We start from the raw sequence: 16,428 nt of genomic DNA on the forward strand, positions 1-16,428 counted from the left end.
AAAATGAAAAAGAAGAACATTAAGACAGACCTTCTGGTACATAAGAATGCCTGTCAAGTGACAAAACTGATGTTGTTAGATGGTCTTCTCCTCACATTGTTACAACAGTTTATCATGACAAATGTCTACTGAAAATTGAAATTAATTCTTTATTACTTTTTCCAAGAAGTAGAATGAATTTTGCCATCATTCATTCCTCTCGGCATCTGATATATGCATGCAAAATGTCTGTTATTACTTATTCATTTCTCAAACTACTTTGAGATCTATGAATAAGGACTACGTACTTAATAAATCACATATAGACATATAAATATACTCAGTAATGAGGCCTGAAAAATGTATGGAAGACTGGGTACTTATACACAGTAAATCAGGCTTAACACTGAGCAACCTCATGTACAATGAAACTTTCTATACTTGCATAGTTAGGATACACAGCTACTATTCATTTAAATGGTAATTGTATGTTGGGAACCCTTACCTAGGGGACTAACAACACTGAATACTCAGTTGAAATCTTTACAGCATCCCTATTTGCCATAGGGATACCATACAATAACAATAAACATCAACACCACTCTGAAAGTCATATAACAATTTTAGCAGTGTGACATCAATATAGGATACTGTAGGAAAAAGCTGAGCATAAAAATCAGAAAGATTTTGCTTGTGTTGTTTTTTATTTAAAAACCAAAAATTTCAAATAAGTTAGGTACATACTCTACCCTTATGATTTGACAAAGAAGAATTAATGAGAATTAATGAGAATATGAAGAGATCACAAAAGATTACAAAATTCAGATATTTGTTATGGCCAAATGCAACCTATAACTTACAGCTCCCTCAGTCAAAAATTTATCAAACTTCAGGAAGTTTCTGCTGCCAGGAAAGGGCTAAGGCCTTGTAAACAAAATCCTGCCATAGTGATATGGTTAATGTTTTAAAGAAGGTTCATGAATATAATACAATATCATGCAGATAAAAGAATGCTCTGTAACATTCTCTGAAGAACTACTATGCTAGTATCTTAATTTTAGTGCACCCATACAATTCTGTTTTGAAAACGTTATTTTTCAGCTTAATTTGAAGAGCCAGCCCTAAAATACAGACTTTTGATTAGAAAGACAAAACACATTGTAATGAATCCCAGCTGGGTTAAGAGTTAACCATGATAATGTTGCAGAAGCAAGAAAGTGGGAATAGCAGATTAAATCTGCTGAATTTAAAAACAGAAAATAACAGAGACTCAAAAAAATTTGTCAGAATTTTCATTCTGAAAGTTTGAATGTCACTGGAATCTTCAACTGAAAATAAAAACTACTTTCTTCTCTATTCTGTGAAGTTGGATCCAAAAGAAAGTACACTTTAGACACTAAAGATTTGATTTAATTTTATTGGAAATGTCATTGTATGCAGTGAATATGTCTTAACTGTTACTTCATTTAACAGCAGTGTTTTTATAAATATAATATCCTGCAAACATAATATAAAAATCAAAGATTTTTGTTTACTTCAGATTCCGGAGACAAACTTGACTTCATCACACATGATCAATTTAAGCAGAATAACTATACAATGTACTTTTTGTCACCAAATGATTTTCTTAGAGTACATGAATATTCACAGAACATAACTTGAACTTCCGAACTTTGATTCTGTAAAGCTATTCAGCTTTTTAAAGTAATACACAGGAAAAAGTGAAATATGTAAAATTTAACTAAAGGCTTGAGTTTGTTCTTTTTCCCTTCAAGATCAATGTTTTAAAAATATGATTTCTTTGTACCTTGTTAGCTGTACTATAATATCTCCAATTAGTATGCTTACTGTAAGATGACTTGGTATTTGGTTTACTATCCTCTTTAATATTCAATACGATATCCCTGAACAGATCCTTGCACTCCTGTGGAGTACCTGTGATTTCAATTGAACTCCACAAGGGCTCAAGGACCCACTTACTGGATTCTGGTGAAGAATTGTTGCCTTCAGAAATAAGCATAGCTGGAATTACTCACTTTACCTTTTAGTCTCTTCAAGTACACTGGAACGTCACTCTTAATACTTTTGGAATCTTCTTCTGTTGGTTCCCATATCATTCTTGGGGGATTGTTCTGTGCTAGCCAATCTGCTACTTTGCTCTCTGCAGCCATCATCACATTCTGAAGCCCAGGCAGGTCCTGACCACTGGAGGAAGAAGGCTTCTTTGACTTGTGACGCTGTTCAGATGTGAACTTTGTTACGTGATCTTTGATTGTTACTTTCCCTGGAGTGTTGTCATCAAATTCAATGGTAAAGGAGGCATGCCCCGCACCTGCTGCATGGGAGCTCTGGTTATCTTTTGTGGGAATTTCATGAATAGTGCTCTCTGCTACCTGTGAAGATTGCTGGAATTCTTTTGTAGGAATTTCAAAATAACTTGGCTCCCTACAGAAAGGATAAAGTTCTTCACTTGCAGCTGCAGATTGTTCCTCAGCTTGCTTGGCATCTGTGCTGCATCCTATTAAAAAAAAATAAAAAATAGATTTCACAATACTTGGGAACTTCAGGTTCTTCAAGAATTTTCTGAATTTTTGTAAAGGCCACTCAAGAAAATTCTGTAGTAAATAGCAGAATTGTGGAGAAGATTGAGTAACATAGTTCTGGAAAAATAATTCCAGAATTACATATGAAAAGCATTACTGAAAAGACAGCTCTGGCTGTAAGGAGCGTAAAGTGGGAAAGAGCTCACTTAAATTTGACAAAGGAAATCTGCACTCCAAAAATGTTTAGATGACATAAAGGTCACATGAGTTATTAGTAACATGGAAAACAGTCATAAAACATTAGAGAAATAGTTGGGAGGATGACTATTGGCAATTTTCAAGCTATTTAGAGAAACATAGATCAAAGTGCCCCTAAAACAAGTGCTAGTGATGTGGCTTCCATCTCCTACAGTGGAGAGTTAGTTTAATTTCATTTGGTAAAAACTTGGAAAAACGACTCACACATAAACACAAGATATACATTAAGTCTGACTTGGAAGTTTTAACACTGATAGGTACTGGATAGTGTTTTGGAATTCAAACACCTTTTATATTTCTACAAAAGGTAAAATCCAAGAATCAAGATAAATCCTATTGTCATCCACTCTTATTTTACCTGTTTCCATAATTTGTAGAAGAAAAGAAAAAACAACAATAGCTGGAAGCGTGCATAATGTTATAAAATCATGCTCGAACTGGGAAAACACAGCAGAATGTGGAAAAAAGCATGGGGAAGTCCCACTATATAGACTGAATGAAGGTTAAAGCTTCTTGTGGTTGCTAGCAAAGCTATTGATGTGTCTTTAAGAAAACAAATCTTCTGGTTGCATTTCATGAAGCAGTAAGCCAGCCAAAATATCTGGTATAAAGATGTGCTATAAGCAACAGATGCTTGAGATGTTAGCAGCAATGGCAAGTTACGTTCCAGCAAAGAATTCTGAATAGTTCCTACGTGATTTATCATGAACCACATTAAGATGTTTTAGAAATCAAATTAGATTGCCAAGAAAAGGAGTAAGAATGCAATTAAGAGATTTCTGGGGCTAAAAATAGCCACACGATATCAGCTGACACAGTTAACATTTGTGTATGAAATAATTAAGCAATAAGGTAGCAATGGAAACATGCATACTATAAGTCAGGAGTTTAAGGGGTCAAGGATGCAGGACAGTTTAATACACCTATGCTGTTCTTTGCAAACATTTGCTTCTTGTGAAGGTTTAGGAAAAGGGTAAAACTTAAGAAATAAAAGAGGAGAGTAGTTTGATAAAGAGAAATGGAACTAATAGCATAATAGTTAGAAAAGTTGGAAAAGAATGATGTTAGGTAGGGATAACACAAGTCCATATTCTTTATCGATCACCATGCTTTCATACCAATAGGATTAAAGAACGTTAATGCAGGTACACAGTTATTTTATTTCATCTATATGTAGCTGCTACAAGCCCAAAAGATGTTTAGAATTCAGACATTTTTTAAACTCTGTTGTTGCAGGCTAAGAATACCCCTGCTAACATGTTTGACTGATACCAGTTCTTTCTAAACCAGCCCCTACACTGTCAGCTCTTAAACCAGCCTGTGTTACCTCATCCCTGGCAGGTACATTTTATGCACTACAACAGCACCTGACTACACCACGTTCTGAGAAATGGCATCCTCCAACCTGAAAACTCTTATGACAGCAGATATAGCAATAAAGGATGAATCTATTTTACAGACGCTTGTCTTCTAGAAGACCCGGGGTTAAGTGTTCTATCTAGAGCAGGTTGCCCAGGATCATGTCCAGATGGCTTTTGAAGATTTCCAAGGAGGAACACTCCACAACTTCTCTGGGCAACCTACACCAGTGCTCTGACACAGTACAGTAGTGCTTCCTGATGTTCAGACAGAAACGCTTGTGTTTCAGTGCCCACTACCTCTTGCCCTGGTACTGGACACCATGGAAAAGAGTCTTGCTCTGTCTTCTTTGCAGCTCCCTTCAGGTACTTACATACATTGCCAAGATTTCCCCTGAGCCTTCTCTTCTCCATGCTGAGCAGTCCCAACTCTCTCATGCTCTCCTCATAGTAGAGGTGCTACAGTCTCTTGATCATTTTGTCTTCGAAGCCCTCTGTTGGACTCTTCCCAGTTTGTCTAGGTCTTGCTTGTACTGGGGAGGTGGGAGAGTGGGAACAGAATTGGACACAGAAAGGTGTCCAGGTGCACCTTCAACTATGCTGAAGGAGCAGAAGGATCACCTCTCTTGACCTGCCAGCAATAGGCAATACTTTGCCTAATACAGCTAAAAATACCATTAGCCTCCTTAGCAGCAAAGGCACATTGCTGACTCGTGTTCAGCCTGATGTCCAACAGGACCACCAGATCCTTTTCTGCAGAGCTGCTTTCCAACAGGGTGGCCCCCAGCAAGTACTGATGCCTGGGACTGCTCCTTCCCAGGTGCAGGACTTCACACTTCTTGTTGATCTTCATGAGATTCTTGTTTCCCAAGATACTGTATTTAAAGAAATATTTCTACTTTGGGGCCTGGAAAGTGTAATCTACTGGCCAGACAATAAACAATATTTTTCAGAATATATGAAATCATTGGTTCATTGCCATCTTTTGATTTTTGAAAATGGTTAAGATTGAAGCCAAAACACATCAGAGGTGTGGTAGGCTAAGGCTGAGTGCGTCTTTAACACTGGTTTGTAAGCATTGATGGACAACTTCAAGAAAAATCTTCTGTAAAATTTCCCTGCAATGAATTTAACATTTGAAGTCAACTGTTTATACTATTTTATTCTAATATTTGATTCTAATATTTTTATTTAAACAGATGATATAATGCTTTTTAAATCTAAATTATGACAGTTAGTTTATTCAAAAGAATTGAGAAAGTGGATTACAAATGTAAAACAATTTCCGGTCTAGAAAAATTCCAAGGAATTATTTTTATGAGAAATATCCAAAGTACAAGTTAACGTTAGTTACTTAAAAATACTGTTTACAGTCGGAAATATTTGCATTTTTAAGAGAGTTAAATGCATAATCATTGATTAGAATCAGCAATAGAAAGCAAGGATGAAACAAAAATTTAAGGTGAATACTGATCTAAATCACTCTTCCGAATTTTTCAGAAATACTAAATGCAAGCCCTTATTGCTTTCTATATATACACACAAAGATAAGGCTACTTTACAATGAATTTCTATTATAAAGTCATCTGCAAAGCTAAAGGAAATTGTCTATCAGACCAAATATAAATAGATGTAACAGATAAACCTCAAGCAAATTCTTAAGGTAGTAGTCATCACAACTCTGTAATAGCAATAATTATTATTTATAAACAGAACTAGCAGAGTACTTATATAGCAAGAAAATCCAAATTTTGTGAAATTGAAAGTATAGGCATCTGAAAGAAGGAGCTCTCATTCTAAAACAGACTAGAGCTACAAAAGAACGGTGTGATGATTTCTACAGGACAAGCAAGGAAGAAAAAAATGTCGCTGTTGTACAGGCATTTGATGATTATTAATAAAACAGTCTCCTAGAACATCCAGAGCTCACTAAATGGGAAACCATGTAAAACCAACGCTCATTTTTCAACATTAACAGCATTATACTTTCTAGGACTTTTTTTTTCCCTTAAAATATCAAACACACAGCTAGTTAGTACGTTAAAATTTTACTTGACAACCTAGACAACGGATGTGGCAGATGTTCTGCTATTCAATATCTATCCTATACACAAGAAAGTGTGTGCATATATGAAGTTATTATCAACAGCAAATATAGGGTAAAATCTTAGAAGACATTTTCCAGTGTTCAGATGCTTTTAAAAAGTTCTGTATTTTTAAGGCAGAAGGACAAAATTGTAACAATAAAACTTGTAAAATAAAATTGTCTGGAATTTACACAGCTCTTCTTGAAAAAAAATTGTGTAAATGTGGAGCAAAATATTTATTTTCAGAAGGTATGAAAAGAGGCCAGAATGCCACATTTATACAATATCCCCGAATATTTTTGTATTTAATTTCATATTTGGCTGAAGTCAGTGCTTTCAGTTGCTCGTTAATATTCCCCTTTTCCCTTTTTTCTTCTTTCCATATTACACTTAGCTTTTAGTTTCTGAAGCAATCCAGTGGTCTAACAGCATTATTTTTCATTTGATATTTAAAGCCAAATTGTGAAGAATACATAAAATGATTTACCTAATACTAAAGAAAACAACCTTTGTCTTCTAATGTCATCATATCTTGTCTAAAAAATACAAAGTAGTATCATATAGATATGTCCACCTCTCATAATAAATAACTTAAATGAATGCTTTCAGGGAGTTGAACAAAAGAAAACAACTAATCTTAAATATATTGTAGTCATGGCTCTAAAAATTTCTGAGCACTCCCTGGTGCATAGTGTCTACATTCACTTCTCTATCTTCGCAAAGCAAGTGCAGCACATGCATGTATTCCAGGCCAAAACACAGTAAAATTCTAGAACAAATTTCTCAGAACTTTAATGTTAACATTGATTAAATACATGCATGTAATCTCTTACACATACGGCTTACACCGATATTTCTAAAATACTGGTTAGCCTGCTTTAGCCTAGAATGACTCTTTCGTGTATGTAAGAACATTTAATCTGATATAGAGTTACACAATGCTGGAATTCAAAAAGTACTTCATGCCAAACAGAAAAAAAAAGGATTTCAGGCTCTTAAAACCTATTTAAAAATTATTACTTCTGCCTTTTCTTAGATTTCCAGTAAAGGTATTATTGATAAAACATTCTACAAGTACTAATTAGATTAGCAGAAAATGTTTTTTTTTTTGTTTTGTTTTGTTTTTTTTTTTTTTTACTTTTCCAGGAAGCGAGAATATAACACATGGCCAGAATATTAACTACACACCCAGGAAACTTGTCATTAACATGTAAGCTTAACAGCTGGAGCATAAATAAAACAATGTCATATCATCAGTTTATATGCAACAGATGATTTGAATTGGGGCTAGTAGATTCATGGATCATTAAATTAAAGCAACGTGCACGTCTGGGGAAAAAAAAAAAAAAAAAAAAGTTTTCTTTCTTTTTAAAATTTTCCAGGCTTTTCTATTCCATTTTCAAATAACTTCCATTAGTGAGCTTCCATTGAGACAGAAAGACAGTAACACTAAAATAATCCTATTAACTTGAGACTGTAAAGACTAATTGTCTATAGTTGGCTTAGCAGAAACAAATCTCCCATTTGAATCTCCTCATTAAACCTTGCCCCATCTGTTATAATTCATGCCTTCTTTTCTATTCAGGGAATAATCATTAAAGCATAAAGCAAATTCTTCACAGCATTAATTTGTTAGAATGATCAACATGATGCTTCATGTATTTGAGTTACTTAAGAAAAAGTTTAAGAACTTACATAAGTTAACTCATCTGTAATTAATTCTTGTAGGCAGTTTATATCAAGAACCTTGCTCCAAACTGGTGTTTTAAATACATAATTTTAGCACATAAAAGAACAAATAACTGCATCCACTTTGAACAGTTTTTGCTAAATTAAAATTTATTTTTCGGTTCAAAAATATCCAGACATTAAGGTCTTGTGAAGTTTCCGATTTTCTTTCATTGTTTCTTTTTAGTGACTTCCAATTATTATACTCAGCTATGTTATAAGACATAAGCCCATAAAGAAACTACAAACTTCTTGAAAATTAACTTCATGGAAGTTGTATGGAATTTAATTGTAGGCCACAGGGGCCTGTAAAACTTATCTCTTTATTTTAAAATCATATGAAAACCTTTAGGATATTTTCTGTATGCTTCTATACAGATGAAATTAGCGTTTGGAGACTGAGGAGGAAAATACCGTTTCTTATCTGGTCTGTCCTCTCAGGCTCTCTGCCAACACCACTGAAAAACATCCACAACAGTTGAAAACCAGATGAAGAGAAACATGTGACTGATGTGCCATTAGTAAGAGATTAAGTGACAGAGAGAGAAAGAAATCACTCTTCTATACATATTTACACATCCTCTGAAATTAAAGTATTCTGCAAAAAGTGTAAGTACCCCCCCATGTGTATTAAAAAAAAAGAAAAATCAGAAATAATTAGTCCATCTTATCTATCCATCCTTATGATTACTTCACCAAGACAATTTATTTCAAAAATATCCCCGTCAATGTAGTTGTGTCTAGAATACGAAACCAAACTGTAACTCCTTGATTAGTTTGAGACAAAGTCAACATCTTATTTTTCTTTGAACTCAGAACTAAGACAGAAGCACTGATCACTTTGTGAAAAGACTCTTGGTAAAGTGAATAAAAACATTGTAAACCACTTGATGCTATATTGCTTCTGAAAAAGCAATTAAAAAAAAAAGGAAAATAACAAACATAGCTACTAAATAGAAGCTGGAATATTGTGTCAGACCTTGTTAATTGTACTGCATCAAAACCACAGACTTCCGGATGTTTTTTAATAATCTATTTTTTAATGAGGATAAACAACCTGCATGTTTCTAAACTAAAACAATGTAGATAGATATATGCAAGAAGAAAAAGCATCATGATTTCATATTTTTGTCATTTTGCTTTGGCACAGTGACTGTCATCAAAGAAATAAAAACACAAATACCAGAGACTACCAACCCTTTTTTTAGTATATGCAGCAAGGAATAGAGTCAGAGGAATCATAGACGATAGTTAATGTTTCCTCCAGTCATGAAAGAGAGAAGAATCATTTGGCTAGCAAATGTACGAATGGTATAACTTGAAGGCAAGGGCTTGATTATTTTTCTTTGTAACTGATGACATATATTTTTTGAGAAAAAAACAAAACAAAACAAAAAAACACCTAACGGTCTGCCTTCCATTATTATTGACATTAGGAAAAAAGATTGTATTCCTTAAGAATGCTTAGAAGCATTTGAGGAACACATTTCTAGACTGAACATGGATTTGAACTGGAGTTATAGAACCAGAGATTTCTAATGCAGGGTATTAATTCCGTACTTAAAAAGCCTCCATAGTAGCACACAATAGCGCCTAACACCATCTACAGTAGACAAGCCTTTGACACACACAAAGTGTCCTACAACTGTACTCCACTATGACCCAGTTGTTTTCCTATGCAACAAAGTTGTTTTAGTTGCACAACTATCGCTACACTAAACGATTTCTCCTGGTTTCCCTTCTACTAGTCCAAATCTCAAACGACTTACTGTCAGAGTCATGAGTAATTTAGACTAGTAAGAAAAAGATAGCTATGGAGTTGGAGTTGATTTCATTACACAGAAGTGTTTAGTTTGTTCTCACTTGTTTTAGAGATTATTCCAATTCCTGCAAAATAGGATTCATGATAACCACAGCAACTACCATTATAGTAAGAGAGAAACTCCCACCTCAGTAGTTTAAAGAACTCCGAAATTAAAACAGTTGAGCCTTAAATGTGCACCTAAACAGCTAAACAAAGATAGGTTGAATTTTGCCCCAGCTTCAGTAAGTTTTGAAGCTATGCCCTTTATTAGAAAAGCAGTCACTTTATTTATATGTCTGATGATAGATTTAGGAGACTAATTATAGACATTGAGATTTAGGTTTTGGCAACACACACTGCAACTAGACAAGCTGACTAAAAAAATATGTATTATGGGGAAATAAACTTGATAAACAGTTTATCTTTAGATTATGTAAATCTTTACTGCATAAAATATGAAATGCAATTCCTGCTAATACAACATTACTAAATTACATGACAGAAAGTTAGCACGGATCACCTTATATAGCCAAGGGTCAAAAGCAAAACAAAACAAAAAAAAGTGATTTTATTAAAATATCCCACTTTAATCTATAATTTTTAGTACATGAAATGACAGGTATGGACTAAATTGATAAAGAGACACTGGTTCTGGAAACATTTCTATATTTACTGACAAAACTAGTATTAGATACTAGTAAAGTGATGTATCTTGTCTGAAATTGGTCTCTGGAAATTTCTGGTTCCTTGAGAATAACTTTTCAAAGTTAAATTTTAGTAGGCTTTCATCTGTGCAACCCATCTGTGGAACTTAGAAAAACTGATATCCATTTAGTTCTCTAGTTCAGAATACATGTACTCTACTAAGCAGCAAAAGCCCTACAAATATTTAAAAGAAAGAGAGAGTAAGAAAAAGAAAAGATAAACTTACCCGAAGCCCCTGTCTCATGCATTTTTTCTTCACGTTTGCTGTCTGGTTTACAACCACTTTTTTCATCTGCTTCATCATCACCCCACCAGGCTGGCTGTCCATACAGAGGTGTACCACGAGGCATGGCAGAAAGATCTATAAAAAAAAAAGCCCACAGCAGAGGAAATTGCTTTTCTGTTTAGTTTTGGTATTTAGGTTCAAGCAACAAGAAGAGAGAGTGATTTGCCAGGATCATTTCTCCTGGAAGCTGAATTGAATTGGTTGCATGCAACCAACTTAGAGGCTGGATAAGTGATCTGAGTTCTAAATATAAAAGCTTACTAATGACCTGATCAAAACTTCTGGCACAAACATTTCTGCAAAGGCAGCTGACATCTCTTATTGTTACCCTGATGTCTGCAAACACTATTTTCTGCATTCAGTTTGGAGTCATCAGTACAGCAGTACATTCCTAAAAGCTGTTCATTGCCATTTCTATGAGAAGAGTCTCACTTTTACCCACATTGACCTTTTGTTGAAATCTGAACTCACAGCATGAAAAAACTGATCAAATTTTGCAGTGCTGCCAAGGTTCCAAATCACTGACAGCTACTACAGAGTGCTGAAAGTTACCTAGTGTAAAACATCAGTGAGCACAATTTTAAAATAAAACAGGAAACAAACAGAAGACAAGCTGCTGTACAATAAAATTGTTTGTTATATAGGATACATAAACATGATTAAACACACTTGAACACAAAGGTTAAGTAAGGAAAGACACCATTATAATTAAGATTTGTACCTTCATGATAAATTGACTGGATTAGTTTTGATTTGAACTCCGGAGAGGATATTCACGCTACTGAGATTTAGCTATTTCAGTATCATACATATGTATTGAGGATACTTTAAGAAGTTTTTATATAAAAGAACATGACCTGTTCAAATCCATCTTAGTTGTTGTCTATTGCTTTGTCTGCCATGATTTTCGTTGTTTTTATTCAACAGTTACATATAATTTCATAGCCATGCCAAAGAGCAGCATGATTTGAAGATATTAACTACTTTTAAAACAAAACAGTAACAAAAAAGGACAAAAAAACACTTCAGTTAATACTCAATTGTTTTTAAAAACATGGTGGCTGATGCCCGTGCACTGAATTAGCAATAGGAAACAGCTTTGCATACAGTCAGTGAGAGAATCAATTCCCAAAATGCTTATAAGTTGCAGTCAAATATAAAACTCTATCATTAACTTTTACTGTTATTTTTGGAATAGTAAAGAGAAAGCGAAGCTGAGAAGAAAACCCACTGTGCTCACTATAAAAATTTAAGAGGACCTAAATGCTGGAAAGCAATATTAAATAGGAATACTAAGTTATTGGCTAAGCTTTATGTATCCTTAATAGGATGTCAGATTAGCCAAAAGTTAGTTATACCACTGAGTCCTATAGGTGGTGGAGAGAATTACTTGAAGTAAGCCTTCCAGAAGAATGGATTCAACCTAAACAATGTTGTAACTGCCTTGAATTAAGAAGTCAGACCTAGCCAGAATAATATTAAAAGCACAACAATACACAATTCCTTTCTCATTCTTGTGGTTATCTCCTGTAGTAGCTTGTAGCACAGCAAGCAATTATGGTCAGGTAATTCCTAAAATGAACAATCAACTTCGTTGTGTGGCTTGCTTAACATTAAGACATCTGTGGCAAAGCCACCATGACACAATACATAAATATTAAATATAAACATATATAAAGATGATGTAGAAACAAGATAGAAACTAGTTTCCACCATTTTTGTACTATAGAATGCTTTAATTCCATCCTATCATCTAACAATGTATGCTAATATCTATTAAAAACAAAAAACAAACAAATAAACAAACAGAAAATAAATCAAAAGAAGGAAAACACTTGGGAATGGTGGTGAAAAAAATGAAAAATAGTCCTATAGGAACAGTAGGAACAGTTTGTACAATTCAACTGTAAAAAAACACATCACTTTACTGCCATAGATACTGGAAATTTCTGATTCTTGAGAAAAGAAATACAAAGATCTGTTAAATGCTGCTTAAAAAGAATCCTTTAGGAGCTTTCTTAACATGTGGATGCTAGGAAAAAAGGCAGAAACTAAATTTAGAAAGTTATTAATTATTCTTATAATACATTTAATATTTCACATGATGTTTCTACATCTAACTGAACAATTTCAAAGGCACCCCAACAAAGCAAATAAATAACCTTTCAAAGTTTACATTTTTTTGCTGCCAAAATGCACCTTACCTATTGATTTCTCTTCAGATTTCAGTGCTTCAGTAGTCTTGTTGTGCACTTCATTTGTGGAGTCTGTTCCTTTGGACTCTGTAGTTTTGGAGCTAGTTTGCTTTGACCCTTCTGCCTCTGAAGATTTTTGGGATAACTGGAGCTGGCTTGTAAATTTTTCATGCTAATGTAATGTTAAATAAATAAATAAATTATCTCAAAGAATGTAAAAAACTTTTACCAGTAACTATGCGATGACAGAAAAACATCTAGGAATGGTCCATTATTACCTTAAGTGCTTCTTCAGGTACTCTCATCTCTCCTCTGACAACAGTAAAAAGATTAGTATGTAGGAAATGCTAAGGAAAACGCTCAACTCACAAGACAACTTTCTGCAAAGGCGATAGTTCTGTAGTCTATTCTGCTATTACAGTACTGACAATTGTTTTACAAATCTATTACTGTACAGACTAGAATGCACAATAATACATGTACTTCTGAAAGCAAATGCACAATATAATTATTTACTACTTGTAAATAGAACATTGAATAGATACCTTAATGTTGCAATAAGTTTTCCTTTTGTTTTCATTTAGTAGTTTGCTGAATAATTACTTGCAATCTTTACAATTTGCATACAATTTCCTGTAATACAAGAATTTTCTTATTTGCCTCAAAGTAATGTTTGTTTGCAACATAAAAGTTACATGTTAAGAATGTTACAGCAATAGCTATACAGAGGTTTTAAATAGCAATTGAAAATCAATGTTTCTTTTTGTTAAGAAACAACAACATGTACTTTATCAATACTTCTGACCAAGGCATAGTATTCCAAAACCTGCGATTTTCTCGTAAAGAAACAGGTATTTCAAAGTTGCTTCTCTAATAGTATGAGAACATTTCATTTAATGCAAACATACTTTTCAGCAAGAAAAGCATGTCAGCACATTGTGCATTTTTTATGACAAGGATATCATATCCAAATCTCAGCTTATCTTCTAACTTTAGAGTGATGTATGTCTGTTCTGGAATCCTCACATCATTCACAAATGTCTAGAAATAAATGAAGACAGATACTGTTAAATTGAAAAAAAAAAAAGGTCACTAAACTAATTTTATAAGAACGTTTTCAGCATTGCAGATTTTCTACCAGTGATTCACTGGGCAATGTTACCTCAAATTAGCATCTAACATCATTATTTTTTTTTGTAGCTTGCATTTTCAATCTCAATTAGCTGTCAGAATTGACATACCATTACATTTGTGCACCTTTTCATATTATATACATAAGTTCTGAGGTAGTTTATCATTTCTAAACATTGTTAAAAGACTTAATGGAAAACAAACATGGACCAAGTTACTGCATCCAAATAATTCCACATACCAGTGATAAATAACTCAATGTACTGCGACTCCTGAACGGCAACAGATATAACAACACTTGTAAGCAGAAACAATTATTCTAACAGCTAGCAGCAAAACAGGGCAAATTCCACAGTCTTAACAATGTCTTTTGAAAATTCAGTTGTTGTACCAAAACTAATCCTCCCTTCCTTCAAATCACTGTTGGAAACAGCAGGAGAAATCAGACAAGCTTTCTGGGATGTGAAGAAGGATTTACGTACCTGAAAGTTTGCCTTATTTCACCAGCCACATCAGTTGGCTGTTAAGAGGTAGTACAGAACAATTCAGACCTCGCAGTTTGTGTGGTTGGCAATCTTAATAGCAACAAATAACAAAAAGCTTACAAAAAGATACTGGTATTAACTTCCACAGAACACCTGAGATGTAGACAACAGCTAATTACAGAAGCAACAAGGAGGAGGAATAATACATGTTAAAATCAAACTGGATCTCAGAAAGGTAATTTGGAAGATTTGGCAAACAATACCATCAATTTTCAAAGGAAAAAAAGACATTAAACTTAATTCTGGAACTCAGATCCTTGAAGAATCCGTCCACCATATGAGCTGAGAAAAAGCTTCTGCACAGCAACTTGCCTCAAACTATTCCTCAAGGCTGAAACTCAAAGCTGAACTTACACTCAAAGCTCCTCTCCCCTACATGTATGTTCTCCCTGGGCTTTCTTGAAATCTTCCTTCTCCTTTTACCTTAAAAGAATGTAGCATCCAAACATACAATAATGTAGCATCTTCCCCATAAGAAATACGACTAACCAGTTACATATGACCAGTCTCTTGTTTCTTGGTTATATTTCCCTCATCCTCTTTTTCAAATCATTAAAAAGCCTTCATTTAGGACAAATTCAGGGGAAATAAAATATTTATGGTTCAGCTGGATGAGTCTGTTGCATTATTTTATGAATTATTTATCAGTGGTATCATTTTCTGTACCTTAAAAAAAATACAGATTCTTGTTCATTTCTACTTTTTAGAACAACCAAACATTAGTTCTACAGATAGGAGATTAAACATTCAGAGAGAGCTTTGCGGAAAGACGTTTACTATTGTTTTGTGCCAGTTTTAGGGACTCTAAATGCCACAACCATGCAGGATCGTTCTATTTTAAACTTGCAAATTCTACAACAGTATGTACGTTTTTAAGGACTGGAGCAGCTCAAGACTGGCATCTTTAAAGCACTTTAAAGTTAGGAGTACACAAAAAAAAATAAAACTTTAATAGATAGGCAAGCCAAGTATCTGAATCTTTAAACGCTTGTTTTGTTCATCTACATTGAGTATTAGATGAAATCTCTAAGGATAGAAATTATGTCCTCCCCTAAAATAATAAAGGGGTCTTCTGTTTTGTCCTTTTTCTAAATAAAAATAATGTTTATCTCATTTATAAAATTGACGTAGGTATCTTTCACAAGAAATAAGAATTAAAGGTACAACTATTTACCGGTTAGTAAGCTAAAACTTAAGAGCGGTATTTAATGCATATTTATTCTACTTAAACATTATGAGAGTCCAGAGCAAAAACCCATGCCAAGAATATCCTCAAGACAGCCTGAATCTCAGTAAATTACCAAAATTCAGACTGCTTTGAGGACACACAAAGAAGAAAATACAGTCCTTTGATATTGGTGAAATAATTATTTTATATTAGAAACTGTACACTTTCCTCAGAAAAGACAAATTCATCCATCTTTTTAGTATGAAATAAAAAGATTTGCAAGAATGAGCTGGAGAATTACTTGTTTTTTGGAAATAAAGCATTATGTGAATCTGATAAATTTTTTTTTTTGCTTTATTTTCAAATCTAGACATACAAAGTCCAGAATGAAGACTTGTCTCATTTTCTCTGAACTGAGCATGAATTAGCCACACAGATATGAGTGTTCAGGTACCAGGGCATCAACTGCAATCCCAGCCCATCTTGTGAAAGTGTATTGGGCTCACTAAACTCAAAAGAAACAGTCTTATGCATTGGCAGTGGCCTTCTCCCCTTAACCCTCAAATTACCTTTAGTGGCTAAAGTGCATTACACCAGAAACGTTCTCGAAGGAAATCAAACTAATTGCAGAGACTCAAAAT

General features: G+C 34.0%; 1 protein-coding gene across 8 annotated transcripts in view; it reads right to left on the reverse strand.

The window, feature by feature from the left end:
• Positions 1 to 16,428, reverse strand: part of CEP170 (centrosomal protein 170) — a 108,196-nt gene that overhangs the window by 58,127 nt on the left and 33,641 nt on the right. For all 8 annotated transcript variants that reach the window (XM_032184582.1, XM_032184585.1, XM_032184584.1 and 5 more), the window contains exons 4-8: positions 13,906 to 13,984; positions 13,222 to 13,280; positions 12,953 to 13,115; positions 10,689 to 10,823; positions 2,021 to 2,497 (exon numbers count right to left, since the gene is read on the reverse strand). In XM_032184582.1, the coding sequence (XP_032040473.1) occupies positions 2,021 to 2,497; positions 10,689 to 10,823; positions 12,953 to 13,115; positions 13,222 to 13,280; positions 13,906 to 13,984 (913 nt within the window). The remainder of the gene's footprint in view (positions 1 to 2,020; positions 2,498 to 10,688; positions 10,824 to 12,952; positions 13,116 to 13,221; positions 13,281 to 13,905; positions 13,985 to 16,428) is intronic.

This window comes from Aythya fuligula, chromosome 3 (assembly GCF_009819795.1).
Source record: "Aythya fuligula isolate bAytFul2 chromosome 3, bAytFul2.pri, whole genome shotgun sequence".
In the NCBI taxonomy this organism is placed as follows: domain Eukaryota; kingdom Metazoa; phylum Chordata; class Aves; order Anseriformes; family Anatidae; genus Aythya; species Aythya fuligula.